Source organism: Neomonachus schauinslandi, chromosome 2, assembly GCF_002201575.2.
Source record: "Neomonachus schauinslandi chromosome 2, ASM220157v2, whole genome shotgun sequence".
Lineage (NCBI taxonomy): Eukaryota > Metazoa > Chordata > Mammalia > Carnivora > Phocidae > Neomonachus > Neomonachus schauinslandi.
Window position 1 is genome coordinate 184,789,702 of NC_058404.1, and position 27,297 is coordinate 184,816,998.

The following is a 27,297-nucleotide window of genomic DNA, read 5'->3' on the forward strand; positions in this document are numbered from 1 at the left end:
CAAAAAAGGCTCATTATAAAAAGATTAGGAAAATAATGGAATTAAAGTCCTCGGAAGCCTCCCTTCCTTGTAATACTTTGGAGTTCATTTTTTCAGATGTTTCCAGTATCCGTGCATGGGTCATAGGCTGCACAAGTGCTCCTTGCTAAATTTGTTGATTGATTTTATACTATTTAATGGGTATGTTTCACTTAAGTGACATACATCTATGTCATCATTTTCATGTAGATCGAGTGTCATGGGGTGGGTTCTCCTGGATGTCTTCCTACTTTAGACTCAAGCTTTCATAGCCTGGTCAGCCTATGGTCATGTCAATGAGGCTCTTGGTTGGTAGGTGTCCCTGCCATATGCCAAAGAGATCTATGGACTTATGAGTACTGACGGAACCCTAGAGAAAGATATTGGCAGCTACTAACTAAGGGGTTCAAAGGTCAAAGCTCCCAGCTCCAAGTGGGTAATTGAAGCAGGGACGCAGCAAGGAAAGCCTGCATAGTAAAGGGGACAGACTCCATATGTGTTGGATGAAGATGGAATGTACACATTCTAACATTTTATGGAAGATGTGAGGATTTCAGTGTTTCAGGCATCTCAGTGTGGGACAGTTGGTCTGCACTCATGGAAAAGCCTTCTCAGCTTCAGCCCATAAGATAGATCGTGGCAAATATTTTCACCTTCCCTCAAAGGCTCTACCACTCAGGTCTTTCGTAGGAGTAATTCTCAGTCCTGGTTCCCATTAGAGTCCCACCAGGCGAGCTTCTAAAAATACTAACTCCGTCCTCCAAACAGACTGATTTTATTGCTGTGGGCTGGGGGTGGGAGTGGAGGGCAAGCATAAATGTATATATATTTTTAATGCTCATGTGATTTTAATATGTAGCCAAAACTGAGACTCCTGGCTTTGCAGGCATCTTTCACTTTGTGTAAAAGAAGGCCAGCAGGAAACGGTTCTTTACATCAAGTTTTTATACCAAGAGCTATATTTTCAACAGTTTAGAGGTTTAAGTGTTTCTAAGTTATTCCAGTCCTTTTCTAAGAAAAAATACCTATGCTCTGCTTTCCTAAATAAATCTGACTTTTTTTTTAATAAATCTGATTTTTAAAAATATTTGGCTTTCCTTAAAGAAAAGTGGAATTCTTACTGTTTTATCCATTCACTTTTTCCTCCCATTTGTTTATTTTGTTTACGGTAATTTATTTTGTCAGTGTCTTTCGTGCTAGAATAAGCTTTGTGAAGGCAGGGATTTTAAATTACTTTGTTCGTTGCTAGATCCCTAGTGTCAAGAATGCCTGGTACACAGTAGGTACTCAACAAATATTCAATATTTTTTGACAACAGTTCAACGTGCAAATCATGATTCCTATTTTTAAGAAGTTTATGATCTATTGAGAAGCACAGACATGGAATTTCGCTGGGGCCCAGGATTTCAATAGAGGTCTGAACTGGGAACTTCCCATCTGCAATATTTTAAACAATGTTGAGGCCTAAAGAAGAAAAATGGCAAATGTATGAGAAAGATTCTTTGCTATTATTTGCTTTTATTCTCCTGGGAAGCAACATGGCATTGTAGAAAGACTAGGGAGCCCAGAGGCCCCAAACAAATGTAGATTTAGATCAGTTAGGAATTGACCTTGAGAAAGTCTGTTTAACACTTTATTTATCTGTCTTCTCATCTCCAAAATCATACAGTTGGATGAGTTGACTCTTTTTGGCTCTCACTCTTCCATATTTCAGTTACTACATCCTATCATTATGTGAGCCTTGTTGTTAAATGACTTTTTTTCTCCTTTTATCGTCCTGTAACTCTTGAATTTTTATCCAGTTTACTAGCTTGTCCTTCTTTTGTCATTTCCCATGTTGTGACAGGTACGCACGCTTCTTTAACCCAGGTATCAAGGTCACTTTAAAAAATGTCCCCTTGGGTGTTATTAGCCACTTTGTCTAACTGGGTGTCATAGGCAACCCTACTGTGCGTGCTCACCACATAGGCACAGAAATCACTGATCATCATGAGTGATTCTGCATTTAGAACTGATTCAGTATATTGGGACGCCTGGGTGGCTCAGTCGGTTAAGCGTCTGCCTTCAGCTCAGGTCATGATCCCAGGGTCCTGGGATCGAGTCCCGCATTGGGCTCCCTGCTCCGCGGGGAGCCTGCTTTTCCCTCTGCCTCTGCCTCTTTCTCTATCTCTCATGAATAAATAAAATCTTAAAAAAAAAAAAAAAAAAGAACTGATTCAGTATAAAGTATTTAAAGATTCCTCCTGAGGGGTACACTCATTCTGGTATTAAGAGAAGCTCAGACTCTAAATCCTATGAGATTGCAGCCTTACTCAGATGCTTTGGAAACTGAAACCCACGTGGAATACTTAGACACAAAGTCATGGAGACTGCTCATATTGTCTTCATCTGGCAAGTGTTTTCTGACAACCCACTACTCTGTTCAGAACACTTCAGTGGGAAATGAAAGTTGCTCGAGGAGTCTAAGACCCAGTCCCAGGCTCTAAAGGGCTCTGTTCTCCTGGTGGAAGGGCCCCACACAGCACAGAGGATTACCAGGAACCTCATTGATTCCCTTCACCCTAGATGGCCCCACAGAAAGGACAGCCTTGCCTCTGAATAGCTTCTAACCACCTTGAGACAATTTTCTCCCATTTTAATGCTCTTGCCAGAATATTGCAGTAATCAGATCATTTGATGTCGCCCGAATCTTGGCGTCCCCAACCTTAATATACCATGTACATCCAGGTGTCAGGGATCTGCAGCTGCTTGGTCTGCACACATCTTGTGGTGCTAAGTGTTTATGAACAAATAGCATTGGCCTGTGTAATACTGCCTTCTAAGCACTTCTTTGGGGCAGAAAATATACAATCTTATAGAGAATTTATTGGTTGTGATGGGAAATTGTAACAAAATGTCTCACAGAGTCAGCCTAAAAAACAATCTGCTAATTCGCCACAATAAAACTCTGTGTCATTTACAATATAGGTCTTCTTTCTGACATCCTAGTGCTATTGTTCTGAGCGATCAGTGCTCATGTGCAATGTGTGTTAGGTATTTTCAACATCACCTCCCTCCCAGATAGCTACATCCTATCTATGTAAGCTACGAAAATACTAATGTCTTACTCATTGCAAGTTCTCACCTCAGAACCTTTGCACTTATTCCTTTTTCTGCCTAGAATATTTCTTTCTCAGATATTATGGCTTGCTACTTCAAATGCTGTCTGTCTGTCTCTCCGTATATAAAAACATACATACATACACATTATTGGATGTATATATTTTACTATCAAGTATGTGTATATATATACATACGTACACACATATATCTGTCCTCTCTGTGTTATATATATACACACACACACACTCCAAATATGTCTCTCTCTCTCTTTTTCTTTCTCTCTCTCTCTCTAATATTATATAATATATATAATAATATATACAATTAATAATATTATTATATGAGCTATATTCTCTCTCTACATATATATTCTGTGTGTGTGTACATATGTACTCTATACTTTATATATGTGTATATATAATATATATTATTGGATGTATATATTTTACTATCAAGTATGTACATATATGGATATATACACACATGTATCTACACACATATATTCTATTCTTCCTCTCTATGTTTTATATATATATATACACACTCCAAATATATCCCTCTGTCTCTTTCTTTTTTCTCTTTCTCTTTCTAATTATATAATATTATGTAATATGTAAAAATAATAGTATATGATATATACAACTAATAATATTACTAATATTATAAACTCTATATTCTCTCTCTACATATATACATTCTATGTATGTAATGTGTGTGTGTATATATATGTAATCTCTATTCTTTCCCTATATATGTGTATGTATATATATCCTATCTATTTAGCTATCTTTAGAAGGGGTTCATTTGTTTATTATCTGCCATCCTCTCTCCACCAGAGTAGAATGTAAGTTCTTAGAAAACAGATTATAGCATATAGTAGGCACTCAATAAATACGTGTAAGTAATACAAATGTATGTACTTGCAAATGTGCACATGAATATGCTATAGGTCTGCACGTGTGTGTGTGAACAGAAAGTGTATCAAATGTAGATATCATGGCTCAGCATGGTATGGATCTCAGGTGATCACTGCAATAAACATGCAAACAGCCAGTGACTGTGTCATATCACATCTTTTAATTCCAACAAGTAACAGGTAGGCAGTGACCTTTATACGAATTGTAAGGATTTCTGAGCCTTCATGTACATAGTAATTTTGATGCCACACTTAAAAATCTCTCTGTTGTGTCGGCTTGTTGCACAGAATGGTCTTCCCTTTTCCCTTCATTTGTTCATATCCTATGCCAACCTTGAAGTCTGCTTAAATGTTCCCTCCACTATAGTATTTTCCCAACAGATCCATTTTTTGTTCTCACTTATTTTGAACTCAATCTAGTGCATAATGTCTACAATAATGATAATATTAATAGTAGCAAGGATAAGTCCTTACTATATACCAGGCCCTGTTTAACATGGTTTTCATGGATTTGCTCAAAATAGCCCTTCAGTGTAAGTCTTATTATTGTAACACCCTTTTCAGACGTGAAATCTGAGACACAGAGAGGTTAAGTAACTTGCTGAAGGTTATGCACATTGTAAGTGATAAACTCAGGATCCAAATGTAAGCAGTCTAACTTCAGAGTCTATATTTTGCCTCACCACCTCTTTCATAATAACATCAAACTTGTATAAGGCTTTTATGTACTTCTTGAGCTTTAAAAAAAAATCTTAAGAAGTCTAGGAATGTTTAAGAACTCTGTGAAAGTATATAGAAGAAAATCCTCAAGAATCATTTCACATGTAGTCTATGTAATCAAATAGACTAAAAAACCAAAATGAACTTTATGATAATGATGATGGTGAGAAAATGTTGAAAAAAGAGGAGAATGATTGGCAATAAAAAGAGTGAAATGCCATCAGACTAATCAAAAAGAAATTCAGAGAGTAAATAACCAGTAAGTTGGAATCAACAAGGAGGCATAGACTATAAAACATCTAGGCACGTAACGTAAGATATTGGAAATAAGCATTCACATAGAATAAATAAAAAAATATGTTATTAATAACTATTAAGAACTGCTAGAACTGCATGTGTTAGACTAGAACTGCATGTGTTAGAGAGGATAAATCTAGCTTCCTTGGAATCATAAATTCCCATCAAAAATTGATCTATACACTACTCAACAGCCACAAAATAGCAAGTTACCCAAACTTGCATGATTCAGAATCACTTGGGGTGCTTATCAAAACTGCAGGATCCTGGACTGCTCCTCTAGGACAATCATTCTCAGCTGGGGGCAGTTTTGCCTCCCAGCAAATATTTGGCAATTTCGGGAGACATTTTGGATTGTTTTGATAATCGGGGAGGTGCTCCTGGTATCAAATAGGCATAGGCTTGGGATGCTATGAAACATCCTGAAAGGCACAGGACGGCCCCTAACAACAAAGAATCATCTGGCCCGAAACGTCAAGAGTGTCAAAGTTGAAAAACCCTGATCTAGAGGTTTTGATTTAGTGGTCTGCGATAAGACCTAGAAATCTATATTTCCATCCAGGGATCTGGGTTATTCTTATAAAAGCTTTAAGAGCTTGAAGACAGACTTTGAGGTAGAGATAGGATATGAAGAAATGAAGGGAAATGGAAAGAACATTCTAACATAAGAGCAGATCACACCCAGTAGGACTAAAGAGAGGTTCCGTGGTGACACTGGAATGGCAATAAATACTGAGAGGCAATGTCAAAGCAATATCCTCATTCTACATGGAAGGCCAGCTCTGCTTCATGGGATGTAACTGCAGTTTCCCACCTTGGTACTTAATTGTTGATAATTAACTCATTTTGTATCCTCTAATATGATTACAGATTAGACTAGCACACGCCCACTCTCATTTTTGTTCCATCGATTCATCCATAAAATTCCAATGTATAAGAAAAGGGAGTGAGAACAAGGTTTTATCAGATATATCTGGTTTGGTATCCAACTCTGCCTCTTATAAGCTGCATGAATTTAGGGGTAATCGTAGGGTCAATTGTTGCTTTAAATGAAATAGTGTGTGTAAGGAAATGAACTCAGCACCAGGCACATAGGAAGTACTCGGTAAAAGTCAGCTGTTACTTACTATTATTTTTTATTTAAATAACATTTATCTGTCATAATATTTATGAAACTATGTAAATGAACAGGAAAAAAAGTAAAGTTGAGGCTTAAGATGATGATCGGTATCTTTATATCAATCTCAGCAACTGATTATTTTGTAGTCTGTTTTGATCTAAGAGGATTGAGAAAATCCTGCTTCATAGAAAGGAGTATTTGTAAATGGCTCCAGGTTTTAAGCTGCTCACCCTCACTTCTCAAGATATCTTTTTAAATCCCGAGACCAACATAAAATGATTCAACATGGCAAGTTAATGCAGTGGTGGTCTCCACTGTGCTTACGATAAGAGAAATAACACAGTTGAGTGTGCACATTGCTTTCTAAAAACAAATTAGTTGTATTGGCATATGAGCTCAATTATATAAATGTGTAAAATATATCATATACTACAGTGTTTACTATCAGTCCTTACAACACTTCTGCTATGGCCATGGTTCCGTGGCACACAGTTTGAAAAAGCTTTTGGCTGAGACTATATACTCCCAGTTTATAGATGAGTGTGTTATGCAGTATGGAATACAGAAACTCCCTCTAGTCCAGATAGATTACATCAATTGTTTTCTCTTGATTAGCGAGCCTGATGCTTCTGCATGGACAGAGAGTAAGTTGGTCTGGCATGATTTTCTCTTCACAAATCATCTTGGCTCTTTGGAAATTTTTGCAAATTAATTGCTTGATGATTCATGCCCGTATCCTCCCAAACACCCGAGTTGGGGTGAATTAATCCCTGCATTTATAAGACCCATGTCAACCTCTTCCTTTACAAAAGATGTGCGTTACGCTGACTCAGTGCTTTGGGGGCTTATTTCAGAATCAGCCCCTCTGTGGTTCTGTTCAAATTTCCTTCTCTCCCACTAAGAATATATTGGCCGTTTGCCTGGCCTATCAGCTGATGCAAGCTAATTTCGAATTACAGCCTAAGATAAATGTTATTAATTGGGTGGGCATGGAAAAAGGTGGGAATTTCAGAGCAAACAACAATGACAACAACAGGAGAATGAAAAGTCACATTATATTTTTAGGATTGGCTCAACATTTCAGATGTTATTCTTACTCATTTTTAATAAGCATCTACTGCATGTCAAGTGCCTTAATAGTGATCCAACAGGCCTTATGGGCCCTCTGTTTTAGATAGGCCATGAATGAGATAAGTCAGTAAAATATATATTGAGTTATAGAAATAAGTGCCAAAAGGAAAAATAAACTAGTGTAATGGATATAATGTTTGGAGTGGTTGGGAAGGTCTCACTGAGAAGGTGACTTTTGAGTAAATGAAGGGATGAAGGGGCAAGCCATGTGGCCATCTGGCAGAAGAGCCTTCTAGTAAGGGGAAACAGCAGGTGCAAAGGCCTTGGGGCAGGAGAATACCTGGCATTTTTGTGAAGTAGTGATGAAGTCAGAGTGGTTGGAGAGGATTCAGGCAGATAAATGGGGGCACTGACAGGGTCAGATGATGTAGGTCTAATATAGGGCAACCAACCATACATCTCAGACCATGATCATCTACATTCACACCCAAGTGATTGAGTATTTACATTCTCAGAAGTTTCTGGCTTGGATGATCAATTATGTGGTGATCCTAGGCTAGTAGGTCACTTGGAGGATTTTAACTTTGAGAGACATGAGAAGCCATGGAGGGCTGGGTCACAAGAGGGGCAAGGTATGACTTAGGTTTTATCAGGATCCTTTAGTCTTCTGTGTTGAGAATGGACAATTGGGATGGGGAGGCAAGTGGTGAGTGTGAAAGCAGAGGAACCAGTTAGGAACCTACAAGATTATCATTCGGGCACGTGCACCGCAGCCAGAGTCAAGTCATTTTAGTCGAGGCTACATAAATAGCTAATGGTGCAGATGGGACTTGGGACAATTTTCCTGACTTTCAGTCTGGTGTCCTTTACACAGGGCCCAGCTGCCCTCTTAGTTCAAACCTGAGAACAAATGGAATGCCAGGCTGGATCTTTACAGGTCCATTAAGCCTCCTGTTTGGTGGTTCAATTTGGTTGCTTCCTCGTCATGTTGTGAAAAGTGGACACGAGACATCTCCCTTCCCCCTACCCCCACCCCCCTCCCCCTGAAATAGCTTGTTTTGAAGCATCAACCAAGATTTTCTTTTTCTTTTTTTTTTTTTTAAGATTTTATTTATTTATTTGAGAGAGAGAGAATGAGAGACAGAGAGCATGAGAGGGAGGAGGGTCAGAGGGAGAAGCAGACTCCCTGCCGAGCAGGGAGCCCGATGCAGGACTCGATCCCGGGACTCCAGGATCATGACCTGAGCCGAAGGCAGTTGCTTAACCAACTGAGCCACCCAGGCGCCCCCAACCAAGATTTTCTTAAGCCTTTCTCTTGAACATCTGTATTTATGCTTTTGGCTCATGTAACCTCTTCAGAATAATGAATTCCACACGTTCAGTGCATGCTTATTAGCTCATGAGTGTGTGATGTAAGCTAGTAAGTTCGAATGGAGCCTAATACAGATGTGAACACATATTTTATGCCTACTTAAATAGGAGCATAAATATTAACAAAAATTAAATGGACTCCCACAGGTGTAAATATATCTATGGAGGGAGTTCTTCAGTTTTGCTTGTATTTATTTCCACTTGATTCCTGATTTATTTTATTGTCCCAAGAATTGTCTTCAGTTTTTGACCATTGCTTTCCTCAGTTGGAGTGGATAACTGGGAGGAAGAATCCATGTGCTGATGATATACATATATAGTCAACTGCAGTGGAATATATGAGAATATACCTAAGAGATGAAAATGCACATGGACATAGATTCTGTTTTACATATGTGTACTTGCGATGCAAACTTGTGTGTGTTGGAGCATGGTATGGATAGACACGCTTACATACATGTTATTTTAAGTAGCCACAATGTCCATGGAGAGTTACCCAAACAGTGAAATTAAAATCTGTGTTCTTCCTACTAACTACTCTAGCAGTACAACCTTAAATTCCAGCAACTTTGGCATCCAACAGAGTAAATACAGGGTCACATAATGTGCTTATCTCTCCTGGGAATAAAAGAGGGCAATAAGCTAATTCTCAGGGCATCTGTAAGAAGTGAATAGATACAGAAGTATTTTTCATAAGAAGTGTGTGATGTAATGTAAATTCTTTATTGTCTTGGTTATTTTTCTGCTGCACATATACGCTTGAAACTTCTTACATCATTTTTTTTACATCTTCAAGCATCCATCCCATTTTCAAAGCCATCCCATAAACTGAGAGTTAGTGGGTTATGTTAGGGCCTTCTCTTCTTGAATGGGGCAGGAGTTAGCAATCTTGAAGAAGTGCCACATGGGGAATCCGCCCATTTTCTGTTGGGTTGTGAGAAGGTGCACGGACATGCTGTTGGTCCATACCTGGGTATAAGAGAAGCAAGGAAAAGCATATTGGATTGTAAAGCATTTGAGGAAGGAAAGAGAGGAAAAAGAGAGAGAAAGAGCATTGTTTGAGAGTGAGTATTCAAAATATTAACATCTCCAGCAAAAGCTTAGACCCCTCAGAGCGGACATGTATAATACACTGTCGATGAGGTGGTATCTTTCCTGATTAAAATGTTTTAAAGAAAAAAGCTAATAACCTCAAATTCTGTTTCAGTAGTCTAGTCTGAATTGTTATTTTTTTCTTTCATTTCAAAAATTATTTTTAAAATTTTAGATCAGCTTCTTGCAAATCTTGAATCAAACTTTATACATTAAAACCAAAATTTATACATGAAAAGTTTTTTTGCCTTTTTGTGCATGAACAAAAGGTACAGAACTTTATGTGTAAAGATCCAGGAAAGGGACTCCTATGGTCAACCATATTTCTTCTTTGAACCCCACAATCTATCATAAAAGTCACTTTCTCATTTATTTATTTCAACTCCTGGTTGGGGTCTAGTGGGAGAAATAATCCAAAATAGTGGATAATCCAAAAATGTCATTTATATTTGGCTTCAGAATGCATTACCAGATGTTACTCTAGCAGATTTCCCTTCCTAATTAGGCCTCACTTAAAGTAGGAGTTAATTTTGTCTTCATTAGCTGCTTCCAAATCAGCAAGATGGGGCAAGGAGGAAGCCCGAGGCATGCTGGGTATTTGGGAGGAAGCTGGCCCATTGCTAAAAGTCGGCGGTAGATCATGCTTTCAAATATGGGCAATCCAGACAATGGGCATTACACTGGAAATGTTTATTGAGCCTCTTCTTGAAGGATTCTCAGGCTTTCATCCATTCTTTTTTTTCCTGCCTATTAACCATGAGTGCAGAAAAATTCTGTCCTAGGAATTAGGCAGATAATAACCTCAATTTTTATGTAGAAAAAAATAGAGGCTCACAGAGGTTAAGTGACCTCTCACATAGACTGATCTCTGAGTAAACAGTACCTAAGATACTGAAACTGATTAATGAATGATAAGAAGACCCCACTGTTTCCTTCTTATTGATGATTTGAATAATGAGGAAGCAGGAATTCTCCTGGCCTAATTCGCATTAAGAGAGCTAAGATAATGAAGCTGTGATTAAATGGCTATTAAACTATTTTTATCAAACAGAGATCAAGTGAGTGTGAGAATCTGGGGACGCAGAGTGTAATTGCAATTCTACAAGATGTGGAAAAAATTACTATCATAAGCAGGGCATGGTCCTTCCATAATAGCCTGCATTTAAAAATCTTTGGGATACCACATGCCGGTTTCACTTTGCAGTTCTCCCGTCAGGTGTCCAGTAACATCCCGGAGTCCCTCATTTCCTCCTTAATTTAGTAGATTTATTCCCTCTCGATGCACTTGGGTGAGCTCAATGCACTGTTGGCCCCACCATGTGTAATCAGTTGGAAGATCCTTTTGCCAACTGCTCACAAGGGAAGAAGGCTCAGATATTATGTCCTGGACCCCAAATTTCAAATTTGAGGTGACTCTGAGCACCCGAAGATGCAGAATCTGCCTTCCTTTAACTGTGCCCTTTGAATTATATCACACTTAGGGCAGGTCAGATAGGGACCCAGCAGTCCCAACGAGCAGTAATGAACCAAGTGTTCTTAACTATCGTTTGTTAATGACAGAGCATTGCTTCAGAATTACTGCCCGTTCTGAATTTTGGGTTGTTAGTATACATGTACGTGTATCACCTGTCAGTGGAAATTCTTTACAACGTGAGTATCTGTGGAATGGGCTTCTTTATTCCGGGAGCGCACTCCGAGAATGAGCGTGACTGTCACACGAAACTTTTATTTCGGTGGGGAGGAGAGCAGCAGACTTGCCTTGCGTAAGGAGAGCCCAGGGTTGACGCCCAGCATGGCTAGAGCAGGTTGAGAGTCGCAGAGGTCCCCTGTGGAAATGCCTGTTGGCCTCTTCCCTACCTTTCTTTCCCTCTCTGCTGCCACTGGCAACACTGAGCTCAGCTGTGTAGCTTTAGATCACTACCTAATTGGTGACCTGCTTTCTCTTTTTCACCTCTCTGCTCTTCTTTTCTTAACTTATATGGAGCTAATAAGTATATTTTTGTAAAAACAGTAATTTTGAACAATTAGAAAGCGGTGTCAGAGCAGAGTCTTTGAAAGGTTATTTTGCAAAGTCGTTTTACTGCCTGATGTATTTCCATGGCCCGTCACCTGTGAACAGACATGTGTTGGTAGGCCAGAGTGCTTCATCTGCTGTGACTTTGATTTATTTGCTCTGTAAATTGGGACCGAAGCAATAATGGGAAGTGACATTAATTGTTTACCCAAGTCCTTTTTGTCACATCCATTGCCTTCTCTGGAGTGTTTGATTGTTGAGACTCATGCTAAACTAATTGGAATTGCCACAGTGAGGAGCAATGTCCACTCAACTTTACGTACAGGACGATCTGTTGAGCTTCAGAACAAAAATGTCATTGGGAAATATCTTAACTTTTTCACCAGTCTTCTACAATTAGACAAAATACAGAATTTGAAATAACATTCTTTCTTTCCATAATTCAAGAACAACTTTACTAAAATAAACGGTCTCCAAGCCCCTCACTGAGTCAGCCACATTTCTGATGAACATGGGCTCTAAATAAGGATTACAGCCCTACTGGTCTGTCCTGGTTGAATAGCAGCCTACCCTACCCACATACCCCATCTCACACACACACACACACACACACACACACACACACTGTCTGCCAATCTTCCATCCCACAACCCTCCCTCCCATTGTGGTTCCAGTAGAGAGAATTTAAATAGCTGTGGTTTAATCAGATCTTGTAAATTAATTATGACATTATCAGGCTCCAGTATTTCTGCCATTGTTTTTGATGTACATTCACCCAGGCTTATTAAAGAAATTGGAGAAAACTAGTTAAGTGTTCGTTGTCATTCTGACTTGATTGGAATTATTGTAGTTTGTTTACACTAGGGATAGAACTAAGGCGCTATTGTATTATGTGATTGAAAGCAAATAGAGGCTTGTAGTGTTGCTGGAAAGCCAAATACAAAATTTAAATCGGAGTAAACAAAACTACTCATTTATTGGTAAACATTCTTAACTGGTTTTCTTGAGCTACTTTTGAACTTCAGTGAAATAAGCCTTTCTGAAAACTGGGATACCTGGACAAAAAGTTCAATTTACTGAAACCGTGTGTGCATGCGTGTGTGTGCGTGTGTGCTTGAGATATCGTCAAAGATTATTTTTATTAGCTACTATGGATATATTTATATTAAAGTAAATCTCATGATTTTGGATGATTTAAAATAATATGTATTTAATTTAAATATAATTTCTATTTAGGACAGATAAATAACCTGAATTTGGTTTTTCATATGTTGGGGGGAATCTGAATTGAAAGCTGAGAGATTGGAATCTTTGGACACTAGATTATGATCCTGGGCAGAAAAGAAGTGAAAATCATTTCAATATCTTTATTATTCAGATTACATGGGCAGATCCAGGAGAATTGAGGCTGGGCGGTATGCTCAATAATGATTTCTTATTAAATCAAGCAGTTTGATTTTTAAAGAATCAGTCAGTTTCTGGAAGAATGGTGCCATTTTGAAGTTAACATTTCACTCACCCCCCATTAGGATTTACCTCCTGCAGCGGAGTCCTCAAATTCAGAAAGTTGTCATTCCATCCCGTGTGCCCAAAACCACTTGATTCACAATGTGAAGTCCAGGGGCATTTGGGAGACACATTATGCAAAGGTAAGAAAGGCTAGGAGAGTCTACCATGAGTACAAATGGCTCTTTCTGGCCTCTTGAATCCAAAAGAGAAAGAAGTCTGTAATTTTACTCCTGGATGGGGACTCACCAGTAATGAGGGAAAACAATTTCTATGTGAAAAATAGAATGTATACGTGATAAAGGCCTGCCTGATTTCTCTAGTAATACAATTTGATTTTCTGATTAGCTGTCTTATTCTGTGATTCTTGTAATTTTGTCAGGTCAATTAACTGGAGTTCAGTGCTAGAGAGAAAGGACGTGTGGGCACTGCTGGCTTCATTAGATGTCAGCAGCTTAGGTGCATTTTGTAATAGAATCTGTGTGGGATAATTTAGCCGATATTGTTAATGTCATAGCATACAGAACTTTTAAAAAAAAGATTTATGAAGCAGGTCAAATTGGACAAACAATGTGAAGTGCTAATAGAAGGAAGAGAAAGTGATCTGCACAACATATATTCTAGGCAGTAAATGCATATCGATGAATTATTCAGCAAGTAATCAATGACCACACTGTGTGCCTCGCATCGGCACTGGTTGTCCAGGTGATGGGAATATAGCACATTTCCCTATAAACAGGGTATATAAGCAGGTACAGAGTACTGAAATAAATGTTATCTTTTATAATAAATTATTCACAGGTTCTTTCCTTCCACTGGAGGGTTTTTAGAGGGCAGGGGTCCATCTTTTTCTTTCTACCTCTAACACGAAACATGGCTCTGGTATAGTGGGTATGCAGATATGTTTATGGAATGAATACCTGAAGATTAACTTTCCAAGGGTGTATGGATGCGAGTGATTGTGGGAGTTGCGGAAACAAGTTAGAATATGTTCGCAGGAGCCCCCATTCCGAGTAATGTAGCACTAGAATCATACCCCGGCCACAAGAAACGACTGCATTGAAGAGACATGACAAAGTAAGACTCTACTTAATGACGGACCAGATAAAGAGGACTCAAGGTAGTTCTAGAGTTTGGGTCTGAAGAATTGTTACTCAAACTCAGGAAGTCAATGGAAATAGCAGTTTTGTTGTGAAAGATCCTAAGTTTGGGTTTTGGAGGATGAGGGAGCTATTGTCAGGTAGAAATGTCCAGTGGGCAGTTCTAGATTTATGACTAAAGTTGGGAGAGATGTCAGGGAGGGAAATAAATGGCTGTGGAGTGTTCGGTGATGAGATTATAACTGAAACCATGAAAGTGTATGGTTTGTCTCCATATAGTTTCAGTTTCTGGTGCTGTTCAAACAGAGGGTTATCTAAACATCTCGGCTGCACAGGAGATTGAAACACTATATCTGAAGATGAAATAGATGATGGTTAAAATTCTCTCAAGTTCTGAGATTCTCTAGACCTTCTCCTTTAGTTAGGGAAAGAAGACATACCCATGGGGAAAGTGACTGCAAACAAGACAGCGTCATATACGGCCATAATATGCACTGACATCATAAATTGCCAACTTGGACAGCTCAACCATCAGAGATTGGTACTGAGAGGTATCAGTTCATTGTGTGATTCAGACCAAAAGTGAATTTGGAGTTTGAAGAAGACATGATCTTTTGTGTTCCGGTGTGAGCATTCAAAATTTCATGTACAGTTGACTCATTTGGATAAACATGACCCCTCTACGCTGATTGATGGTGTTACCTGTCCCCCAATGTCAACTCACTCACGTCGTCTATTTTTCTGTTTTTGCAGAAGATAGATGAAGAGAACGAGGCAAACTTGCTAGCAGTCCTCACAGAAACACTGGACAGTCTCCCTGTGGATGAAGACGGATTGCCCTCATTTGATGCACTGACAGATGGAGATGTGACCACTGAGAATGAGGCTAGTCCTTCCTCCATGCCTGACGGCACCCCACCGCCTCAGGAGGCAGAAGAGCCGTCTCTAGTAAGAACCCTTCCTACTGTTTAACAGGAATTGGAGTTGCCTCTGGCTACCCACTGCATGGGTATGATGTAGTAACAATAAGGTCTGGATTTTTAATTTAGACTGATGCCAAAAACAAGTCCCGAGCAGACTCAGAGTTGCAAATTCTGTGATTCTGTGTTTAAAAATGTTGCTAATAACAGTCTTCATGTGGTCTTACTACAGTTTGTTTTAACTTTTGCTGTGTTTGTGTATTTTTATTTCTTAGCATTATTTATGTTCATGGTAGAAGCTTAGAAAACATAGACGACCCAAAAAGAATAGACCAAAAATTCACCTGTAAAATCAAATAATCTCTGATGGAAAAAAAGATTGAAATGTCCTCTTGTTTTAAGATACATCATCGTGTTTGTGAATTTGAAATATATGCATAATGGTTCATGTTACATATTATTTTATTGTTTGGAGATGTCCTGGTTCGTTAAGAGATCTCTTGTGGCTGGATATTTAGTCTTTTTCCTATTTTTCACCATCATAAGTCATATAATAATCAACACATTTATAGTTTTATTCTTATGCCTACGATTCTAGAAATAAAAGGCCCATCAAGGGATATGCAATATTTTAAGGTTTTGGATCCATAATTCTTATGAAGATTGAAAAATAATAGCACATTTGCAACCTAAGTTCCCTAAATTTATGGGAGGCGATGAAGAGTGAATTTGTTGGCAATGAAGAGTAAATTTTCTTTTTGATGCAGTGCTTGACCAGAATTTTATTAGTTCTAAGACACAGTTTACCTTCTCATCTATGGTAGCCATTTGTCATTTGCCATAAATCTGATGTAAGACCATACTATGTAAATTTTGGAATGTTATCCTCCAAACTTTAATAATATTCCTTGGCTTGCCATTTAGAGGTTGTTTCTCTCCCTTCTCTAAGTTTTTTAAATGTTAAAAGCATTCCATGTAAACATATGGAGACTCTGCTTGTACTCCTGTTCATTTTGAGATTTCTGGTTTAGAAGAAACTACGTCATAAGTAATTACTACCCTCCCCCTACCCCCACCATTTTTCCATTTGCCGTTGGCTTTGCTCTCTGGTACTTTGATGTCTTTACATTGATACCAGAGGATTTTCATCCACATAATTGGTTCAACTGGGAGGGGTTGTTGACTCAACATCATACTGCCTGTCCGAGCAGGGAGGTCCTAGAAGGCCAGCAAGTCAAATGAAGAAACAGAGGTCAAGAAACAGTAAATCCTTTGCCTGAGCCAGAATCACATCTCCTGACTCTATTTACTTACAAGTCTTTTTCAGTGATAGCCACTCTTTTATCATAAATACCCTTTGAATCAGTAAAGTGAAACTGGATTGTAAAATATCATTCAAAGCATTACAGAATCTTCTATTTATTTTCACTTGATTCATTTGGGTTATTGAGGCAAAAATGTCCTATATTCTGTCCCCACAATTCCTCATTTAGCAGGGCAACTTTTCTCAGCTAGTAGGTATTTGGAAATCCTTTTAGGAGGATCCTTTTTGCCTTATTTTATCCAAAAAAAAGAAAAAAAAAATCAAGGTAGACAATACTAAGTCTTAAATGTAGGGAAAAGAATACTTTCACAGTTGGTAGTGTAATGCCAAATTTTTTCTTACTTTTTAAAAATGCATTTCCTTTAGCGCTATTGTGCCTTGGTGTGACTATAATTAAAGAGTGAGAGAATTAATTTTTATAGTTAATTAATATTAAGTTTAAAATTTCAGTAACTTATTCTAATGCCTACAGGATGCATAACTTTTCTCGCTTTTCCCCTCTCATATATTTCTAGCTTAAGAAGCTCTTACTGGCACCAGCCAACACTCAGCTAAGTTATAATGAATGCAGTGGTCTCAGTACCCAGAACCATGCAAACCATAATCACAGGATCAGAACAAACCCTGCAGTTGTTAAGGTACAATGCGAACTTTTTAATATAGGAGGGCAAGTAACAAAGGATTTTGCTTGAAGCAGTAAAACAAAGGATAGGTTTATTTCTATGTATTCAGCTGGGATCCTGCAGTTGCTTTATAATGTGAAACAATATGAAATGGGTTTCCAAAAGCAGCGCTCCAGCTACTTTAAACTAGAAAGAGTTCATTTATTCTTTGTCTTTGGATGACTGGAATGGAAGTCCCACCGTCTGTCACTCCTTGCCCACTTTATTAATACATGCAGCAATGTGGGTTACAATAAAATTTGCTGCTAGGCTGGTATTATCTATGAGTGACTTTAAGATGCAGGATTGCTGTTTCTCCAGCTGTCTAACCTGAGAAAGATTGCTCTGGAATCACCGCAAAAGATCTATCTCTGCCATTAATTGGATAGAATGCTGGCAATGACATAATTCGGTTAGCGGGCTATATTAAACAATGTTTGTCTTGCCATTCACTGTGAGTGAAAACGGAGCGTTAAGGGGTACTTAAGAGAATTGTGAATACGGGGCTCCAGCAATCAGTGGCAAATTAAGGTTTAAACCAGCTTATTTTTTTTTTATTCACAGTAAAGGCGCTATAGGGTCTTGTTAGTTACATGTTGCTGAGTAGGAACATTGAAATGTAGGAGAAATGAAATAAAAAGCTGCATAAATGTCATTTAGGAATTTTAAATGTAATTTTCTTTCCTTGTTCTGCAAACAATTATTCACAGCTCATAGATCTAGTACACTTAGACTGAACACTTCATTGAAAATCTCATCTCTTCAGAAAACCTATATCCATTCTGATAAGGTTCAGTTCACTAATTTTAGCTTTCTTTATGCCTTGTTTTTAAGACCGAGAATTCATGGAGCAATAAAGCGAAGAGCATTTGTCAACAGCAAAAGCCACAAAGACGTCCGTGCTCGGAGCTTCTCAAGTATCTGACCACAAATGATGATCCTCCTCACACCAAACCCACAGAGAATAGGAACAGTAGCAGAGACAAATGCACCTCCAAAAAGAAGTCCCACACACAATCGCAGTCTCAACATTTACAAGGTAGGCTGGGGACTAAAACACAAGGCAAAGCAAGCATGCACCTGGCTGGGAATGCCCAAACTTCAGGCTTTTGCCCCACTGCTGTCTCTCTGAAAAGGGAATTCAGCACTTTATTAGAGACTTATAAAAAAAAAAATCCTTCCTTGGACACAGGCTGAACATGTCCTATTCGGCTGATATGCAGCCTAATTCACAATCACCAAAAAGCACCTGAAATGTGAGCTGGGTGGGGAGGGGGTGGTGAAAGGTTTATGTGAAATCTGAATTCCCGAGATAATTGAAATTCAGAGCAAGCTGGGCTAGCCAATAGTAAAAAGCTGTTCTTTTTTCTTTTCTAATAATGGAAAGAAAATGAGGCATTGTTGATTTGTTGTATACACCTTAAAAAAGAGCACATGGTATTTGTGCGGCCTCTCCTGATTAAGTGCATTCTTTTTTTTTTTTTTTTTAGAGACCACATGTTATACTCATAGATTTTATTTTGTAAATAAGGATTTGGAAATCCCTGGAATTTATTTGTATTTGCTTTCTATTAAAAAATATTGCCCAGATCAAACGAGGCATCTGGGTTGATGTTTATTGTCCCCATACATTCTAGAAGGCTGATGCTTCTGAGGCAGATCAGGGTGATTTGGGGAAAACCTGTCTTGGCAGAGATATAATTTTCTTTCTTTTTGGCTCTTCCCTTAAAATCGTCCTTAGAGGCCCAAAGGAAGCTTGTTGAAAGTTGCGGTCGCTTTAAAATATCTCAGCTTCCACGTTAACCCTACCTTTAACCTCGTGGTGGAGGCAGGCATAGTCCTTTTTTTTTTTTTTTTAAAGATTTATTTATTTATTTTAGAGGCAGTAAGAGAGGGAGTGCAGGGAGGGGGAGGGAGAGGGAGAGAGAGTCTTAAGCAGACTGTGCGATGAGTGTGGAGCCCAACATGGGGCTTGATCTCACAACCTGGAGATCAGGACCCCAACTGAAACCAGGATCAGATACTTAAGCGACTGCGCCACCTGGGCGCCCCAGAAGCAGGCATATTCTAACATAGCAATTACAAACACCCACTTCTTTTTTCCCTTTTGTTTCCCTGACTGCCCCTTCCAGCTGCAGAGTGGTAGTCCCTGATCCCTGTTTTGAACCATGATTATTTCATACAGGTATGCTGTTGCTCCTGGTTTTAATTAGTATTTTCTTTCCAGTGTTTTTGGTTTCCCTCTCTCATCCCTACCCCACCATAAACCTTCAGGAACCTTCTTTTAAAGTTTTAAATTGGCTCTCAATTAGGTTTTCCCTGGTGGATGTCTCAGAATCCCTCGGCCATCCTTTTCTGTCAGTTCAGGGAAAAGATATTTATTGAAATGAACCACATTTTTTCTGTAGCTCGCCTTGCCCTGATTGGCCCCTCATGCACTGTGCGCTGGACCAGTTTTTCTTAGAGCAGAACCCGCAGTGCTATGGGATGCAGTGGTGTGGAGAGCCTCGGGTGAAGGGAAGGCAGCTGAGCTCAGTCTAGTGAGTGGACTGAAAAATTCACTGGGCTACTGTCCACCTTGTCCTAGTGTGTCCCAGTCAGGCGTTTATTTTCTGGAGCTGAATCTGAAGCCCTCAGCTAGCTATAACCCTGTAGTCAGTGAACCCAGACCAGCAGCACATGTTTTAAACATTTTTTAAATTTACATATTCTTAAAATTGTATTTGGCCCTTTTGGATTTTGAGAGTTTGGGAGGTTTTTGGGTTTGTTTTTTAGATCCACTTACCACTAATATTACTGAAAAGTCTTACAAACCACGGCAGTGAGGAGTTAAATTGGCCTGTGGAGGACATATTCTTTAGATGAGACCTGCTGTATGTGGATTTTTTTTAGAAAGATATATGCCTGTGGCAAAGCATAAAAAGTTTATCCCCGAACAAAGCCTGTTGACAAAAACACAAGAAAACAAAACCAAACAAACAAAAACCCCACAAAATTCCTATCGTTATTAAAGGCCAAGAACAAAATAAATGTGGCTGGCTGTGAATAACCAACAGGAAATAAATGCTCAGCTTCAGGATTTATTTAAATTATGATTCAAACTTTAAAAGTAGAATCTATATTAACGATTAGAGACAGTAGCCCAGGATCCACTGAGGTTTATCCCTTCTTGATGTATCATAATGTGCTTTCACTGAACTGCATGTGTGCTGTCTGTGAGAGTGTGGGGTCAAGTTCTTTTCACTTCCTTAGGATAATGGCCTGACCTTTGGCTCATGTTGGTGTCCCCTCTATTCATTTATTCATTCTTTTGCTAATGTATTCATTCATCAAAAAGACCACGATCTGCATGAAAAGAATGCATTCCTGCCCTCAAGGGTCTTAGAGGCCCTGGTCTGTCCATCATTGGAATAGTGTGCATTAAACTCCCCGTAAACCAAATCAGTGCTCCTCTCTTGGTAGCTCTCGTGAGTGTGGGCATATTCAGGGATGGCCTTCTGTACTGTATGTGCTTTGGGGCTGAAACTTCCTATAGCCTTCTCTTCCTGTTTGCCATCAGTCCCATTAAACATGGCCGCTGCCCAATGCTGCCCTTCCAGTGCCCTTGCATTCATCTACACCCAACTGTCAGAATGTTAGGGATCTTACTTTGAGCATTTCGGATAGCCTGCCCTACACCTTGAAAGCTGGAATCCCAGAGACCAATTTTCAATGTGTATTTACTGTGTATGGTACACAGTTCGTATCTAGTGATACTTGCTATGCATGATCCTAATTATGAGTTGAACGCCGAAAATGTTGGTAAATTTCCTTCATGAGTCTGTTCTTTTGGAAAGGCTCATTATATCAGACATACTAAAAAAATTAATCTAAAACCAGTTCATTTATCTGTATATATAAAAGCCAATCAATCAATGTACCTAATTTGTAGAAGACAGCGTGAACTTCATATTTCTGGATGCACATTGGATAGATGATAAAACATTCAATTGTTTAAAAACTAAATCTAAATCGACAAATTAAATATGTAAATACTATTTATCCAAGCAAAGTATGTAACTTCAGCCTAATTTGGACATAAATAATATTTTCACATTTCAAAGGACCTTAATTACTGGGGTTGATTAATTTACTTTAATATCTATTGAATACAATTCCTTTTGGTAATAGGAAAAAGGAAACATATTCTGGGCTGACTCCGCCAGTAACTAGTTTTATGGCCCTGGAAGTATTTCACATCTTTAGGTCTCAGGTTTTTCATCCATAAAATGAGAGTTTATTCTAAAGAACTTTTTAGTTTCAAGTCTGTGATTTTCATTACGTAAATGACTACCTCTTGACCTTTTGAAAGTAGTTATGTTAATGAGAAAAAATTGACATAAACCTACATACATATATCTTTATAGATAAGCATATATATATATACATAATATGTGGATGTATATCCCAAGTACGTTTCTCATCATGTTTTCCCCCTCCTTCTGTTCAAAATACAAGACTGCCAAGGAGAAGCAATTGAAATTTTGGAGTGAGAAGAAGATTCTTACTCCACCCTTCCTAATTGGGAAATGCCTCCTGTAGGAGGTAAGATTTAGGAAGCATAAAAGGAAGTAAATGAGCTCTCTTTGCAAGTCTATAGGTCTCTCAACTGATAAAATGCAGTATCTTACTTTGTCTCTAAGATTTGGGGATCTGAACCCCTTTTAAACCATCTGGGTCAATGTCCACAATTTGTCATAATCTCTCAATTAATTATTTTCAGTAAATGGAATGGTTATTGCTTGAGCTTTGGCCTCATAGAAATAACCTATTCTCAGGGCTAGGTATAAAATTATACATTTTAGGAGAAAAATCAACTGAATATTCATAACGTTCTGTTGTCTTATGGTTATTCTGCTGTTTTCTTGTCTAAACAAACCGTGTACTGTATTCCAAATTAAAATAGAACACATTATTTCTCTCTGATGGTATGATGCAAATTTTGTATCCTTAACAGAGATGCTACATTTTGGGGAAAATTCTGGTTTTGTATGTGTTTTTGAATGATAGTTTACCAATGCAAATGTTGTTTGGAATTTGTTTTAGCATAATGGACTGTTGTCTGACTTTGATCCAATATGCAGGGATTTCCTTATTTTAGTTTTCCAGTTTCCAGTTTCCAACCTGATTGTAGTAAGAAAAAAAATTCTAAAAAAAAAAAAAAAACAAAAAAACCTTCAAAAACTCAGTATTTCATAATTAGTTTCCTTTTTTTTCCTTTAGCCAAACCAACAACTTTATCTCTTCCTCTGACCCCAGAGTCACCAAAGTAAGTATTAAGAAATGTAACCATTTTCAGAAAGGGAAGGGGGTTCTAATACATTTGGCTACAGCAACTCCATTTCAGTTTGTTTTTATAAATGTGCCATATCTTCCAGTGACCCCAAGGGTTCCCCATTTGAGAACAAGACTATTGAACGAACCTTAAGTGTGGAACTCTCTGGAACTGCAGGTAAGCCTTACATTTCACTTGGAACTCTGTGTGTGTGTGTGCGTGTGTGCGTGTGTGTGTGTGTAATATGTATTAAATAATAGCGCATATTCTCCATGTGATTAATGAAATTAACAAATAATACAAGCAACATTGGATAAGAAGTTACCTATAAATATTTTCACTTCTTTTTTTCTTTTAAAGAGAAGACATTTATTGTGTGTCAGACCTGGGCCAGACCCTCTGATGTATACTGTTGCTTTAGATCCTTAAATAACCCTATGTCAGATTAAGACACCAAAACTTGAGCAGGAGGAGAAAATAACATTTATTGGTCGCCTACTCAATAAATGTGCCAGGCGTGTAAGTGGTTTTGACTAGTTTCACAACAACCTCATGAAGATAGTGGTAATTTTCTCATCTTTAAGATGAGGATATAAAGTTCAGAAATGTTAAGCAACTTGCCCAGGATTACAGAGCTAGAAAGCAAGGAGCAAAGTTTTGAACCCCAGTTTATTCATTATATCAATGTTTGAATTGGAATATTTTCTCACTCACCATTATACTTAACAGTATAATGTTCTCTTATATATGTTACCATTTTTATATCTTTTTAGCAAAGGAGAAAAATGAAAATGTGCCCATTCACCAAAACAAAATGTACTTAGATATTTTTAAACAAGAGTGATTTTCTTCGCCATTTGGACTTCTGGACTCATTTAGTCAGTCTTACTTTATGCTGAAGAGGAAGGAGCTTTAAAAGCTTGGAGCAACCCCCGAGTAACTTAATAATCCACAGACTTCCTAGGCAGACTTCTAAGTCGGGTGTAAATGGTGCCTTTGCACTGAGTGCTTTAGGTGTAGGTACAGAACTATACCAGAAAGTGAATCCTAGGCTGTCTGAACAAGAAGTTCCTTGGCTCTGGCCATTGCTGATAAGGGTAAAGGAACAGTAACTTAAACAAGATGCTTTCAACCAGAACTATAGTGCCTACATACACCATGGTCATTGTCACTAAGTTTAATTTCACACTTTGAGTTTGCTAAACTACCACCTTGTGAAAGGTCTACTGCATGATCTCATGATTTAGTCAAGCAATGGAGTAGTTAATTTCATGGTATTTATATATATTCTATGTGTGTGTGTGTGTGTGTACATACACGTATATACATATGCAAATGTATACATATCTTCATATGCATACATACATATATACATATATACTCACTTATAGGCATATACATAACATCATTTCTTAAATTGTAATTACTTATATGGTTATAAGTAACTTTTATGTATATATATCATATGCGGTAAAGACCTTCTTATCTGACCAACAAGAATGAGTATTTTGGTGCATTTATCAAAAAAACTGATTAAAGTATATAGTTTTGTCATTTTACTTTTGCCTGAGTCATATAAAGAAACATTCAAATATCAATTTTTTTTTGTATAAGAAACAGCGACCTTTGCCTTGAACTTAAATGTCTTAATTGGCAATCCATTCATCTTTCTGGCACAAACTGTAGTAATAATAATGTATCTTAGCGGGGCGCCTTGGTGGCTCAGTCGTTAAGTGTCTGCCTTCGGCTCAGGTCATGGTCCCAGGGCCTCTGCTGGGTGGGAAGCCTGCTTCTCCCTCTCCTACTCCCCCTGCTTGTGTTCCCTCTCTCACTGTCTCTCTCTCTCTCTCTGTCAAAATAAATAAATAAAATCTTTAAAAAAAAATGTATCTTAGATGGTATCCACTGTTCCTTTCTTGCTTTTTAAAGGAAAAGAATTAAAGATATTTGTGTAGTAGTCTGAGTGCAAAATCATTGTGGATTTTTATGATTTTCATATAAGTAAATAGTAATCATAATTTCCCATGTTTTCCCAGTGTTTCTGATACCATCTGCCTACAACTAATTTGACATCTCTTCTTTTAGTGACATACCTTTATTGGTTCTTCTTACAGAAACAATTTTTCTTATACTTCATTCAATGGCATCATATTTTATTACCTTACATAATTCCAGTTACCACTATAATAGACGTCAACTGGTTTGGGAAATACTACTGTGGCCCAGTTGAAAGGAATCTATTTACTCTGAGTGTTCAGAATGTTGTATTAGTCAGTTACTTTGTTTCAGAGAGGATTGAGAAAGCTTCCATTTTATACACCCACACCAAGGCTTCTGTTAAAAGGTTTTTATTATTCTCTTACTATAAATAATTTAAGCTTACTATAAAAATGTCAAAAATATAAACTGGTGGGAAAATATTCATAATTCTTTTTTTTAAGACTTATTTATTTATTTGAGAGAGAGAGCATAGCAGGGGGAAGGGAAGAGGGCAAGGGAGAGGGTATCTCAAGCAGACTTCCTGCTGAGCACAGAGCCCGACTGGGGTGGGGGTGGGGGGCCTCAATCCCACAACCCTGAGATCATGACCTGAGCAGCAATCAAGAGTCAGACAGAACCAACTGAACTACACAGGCGCCCCTATTCACAATTTAAGATGTAAAGTTCCCAATGCATTTTTTTCTTCTATGGATAATTTAATATGTTATATTTATACTATAATCATTTTGTGTATATAATTTTGCATCCTGATTTTTCAGTTAACATTTTAATGAGAAAGTTTTGTATTATCACAGACCTTTTATTATCAGGCTTTTAGTGTGTTATATGACATTAGTTTTAGTAGGTACATCAAAATTTATTTAGTCGTACTCCTTATAAAGTTAGGTTGTTTTAAAGTGTTACTGTTTGGAAATAGCACTGCATTAGAAATGTTTGTTCATAATTTTTTTTTACTGAAGTGTAATCGACACACAATGGTATATTAGTTTCAGGCATACAACATAGTAATTCAACACTTCTATATATTATGCAGTGCTCACCACGATAATTATAGTTACCATCTGTCACCATACAAGTTTATTACAATATTATTGATTAATTCCCTGTGCTGTGCTTTTCATCCCTGTGACATATTTATAACTGGAGGTTTGTACCTCTTAATCCCCTTCCCCTATTTTGCCCATCCCCCCACCTCCCTCCCCCTGGCAATCACCACCAGTTTGTTCTCTGTCCTTATGAGTCTGTTTCTTGTTTGTTTGTTTGTTTTGTTTTGTTTTTTAGATTCCACATATAAATGAAATCATATGGGATTTGTCTTTCTCTGTCTGACATCACTTAGCATAAGATTCTCTAGATCCATTCATGCTTTCACAAACAGCAAGATTTTCTTTTTTATGACTGAATAATATTCCATTATATATGTATACTACATCTTCTTTATTCATCTATTGCTTTTGTATCTTGGTTTTTATAAATAATGCTGCAATAAACATAGGGATGCATGTATCTTTTTTAACTAGTGTTTTCATTTTTGTTGAATAAATACCCAACAGTGGAATTACTGGATTATATGGTATTTCTATTTTTAATTTTTTTTTCAGGAATCTCCATATTGTTTTCCAGAGTGGCTGCACTGATTTACATTTCCACCAGCAGTCACATGGTTTCCTTTTTTCCCCACATTCTCATCAACACTTGTTACTTATTGTATTTTTTATACTAGTCATTCTGACAGGTATAAAGTGACATTGTGGTTTTAATGTCCCTTTTCCTGATGATTTAGTGATGCTGAGCATCTTTTCATGTGTCTGTTGGCCATCTGTATGTGTTCTTTGGAAAAATACCTATTCAGGTCCTCTGACCGTTTTAATCAGATATTTGTGGGGTTTTTGTTGTTGTTGTTCTTTTCACAAATTTTATCTTATTTTCTAAAGATAAATTCTTAGCAGTTTTTAATAGTGAATATAAAGATATCTTGGGGTCTTCTGGTATATATTGCCACATTGCTTTCCAAAGGAGTGCTTTTATTTATAGCCCCATTAGCACTACATGGATATACGTGCTTTATTACATCCTTCCTAGCATTGGATATATTTGTTTTTGAAATGTTATATATATGAATATATCATTTTAATTGCATTCCTTCCATTAGTGAGGTTATGGTGTTACAAAAAAGCACTTCTTTTACAAAAGTTTTAACATTTTTCTTATTGATAGATATCTAATTTTAAGTAATTTAGTGATGATTTCAAAAGTTTAGGAGCCTACACTATTGAAAGACAAGTAGAGATGTATATAAGATACATTTTTTTACGTATTTCAAATCCTTAAAAATATACACAGTGGATTTATTTCTGTCAGTGAACCAGAATTCATCTGACTGGTTTAAATCCTTTCCTCTGGGGGCTTTGAAAGATTATTGGGTACAATGGAAATCAATTTACCAACATGTTTTTGATACCTGCTCTATGCTTGAATATGATAGGTCTTAGCGGATGTATAGCAAACGGGAGACCTAGAGGCTGATCCATATAAAGTATGAAGCATTGTCCTTGGCCTGCTAAACAAACGTTCTTGTGTTTAAGATGGGGGCTTATAGTCTGTCGGGGAAATAACACACGTTGTACAGGTAGCATGAAGGCAAGATATTATTTATTACCTGTAATATTTTGTTACCTTCTAAGAAAGATGGGCCCAGGGCGTGGTTTTTAGTTTATGGAGTGTGGTGGTTTTAAGTGTGAAGCTGCAA

The 27,297-nt window shown here is 37.7% G+C and overlaps 1 protein-coding gene across 3 annotated transcripts in view; it reads left to right on the forward strand.

Annotated features, from left to right (window-relative positions):
- PPARGC1A (PPARG coactivator 1 alpha) overlaps positions 1-27,297 on the forward strand; it is a 297,681-nt gene that overhangs the window by 242,897 nt on the left and 27,487 nt on the right. For all 3 annotated transcript variants that reach the window (XM_021679404.1, XM_044912760.1, XM_021679405.1), the window contains exons 3-7: positions 15,081-15,275; positions 17,087-17,209; positions 18,068-18,272; positions 22,496-22,541; positions 22,651-22,724. In XM_021679404.1, coding sequence (XP_021535079.1) covers positions 15,081-15,275; positions 17,087-17,209; positions 18,068-18,272; positions 22,496-22,541; positions 22,651-22,724 — 643 coding nt within the window. The remainder of the gene's footprint in view (positions 1-15,080; positions 15,276-17,086; positions 17,210-18,067; positions 18,273-22,495; positions 22,542-22,650; positions 22,725-27,297) is intronic.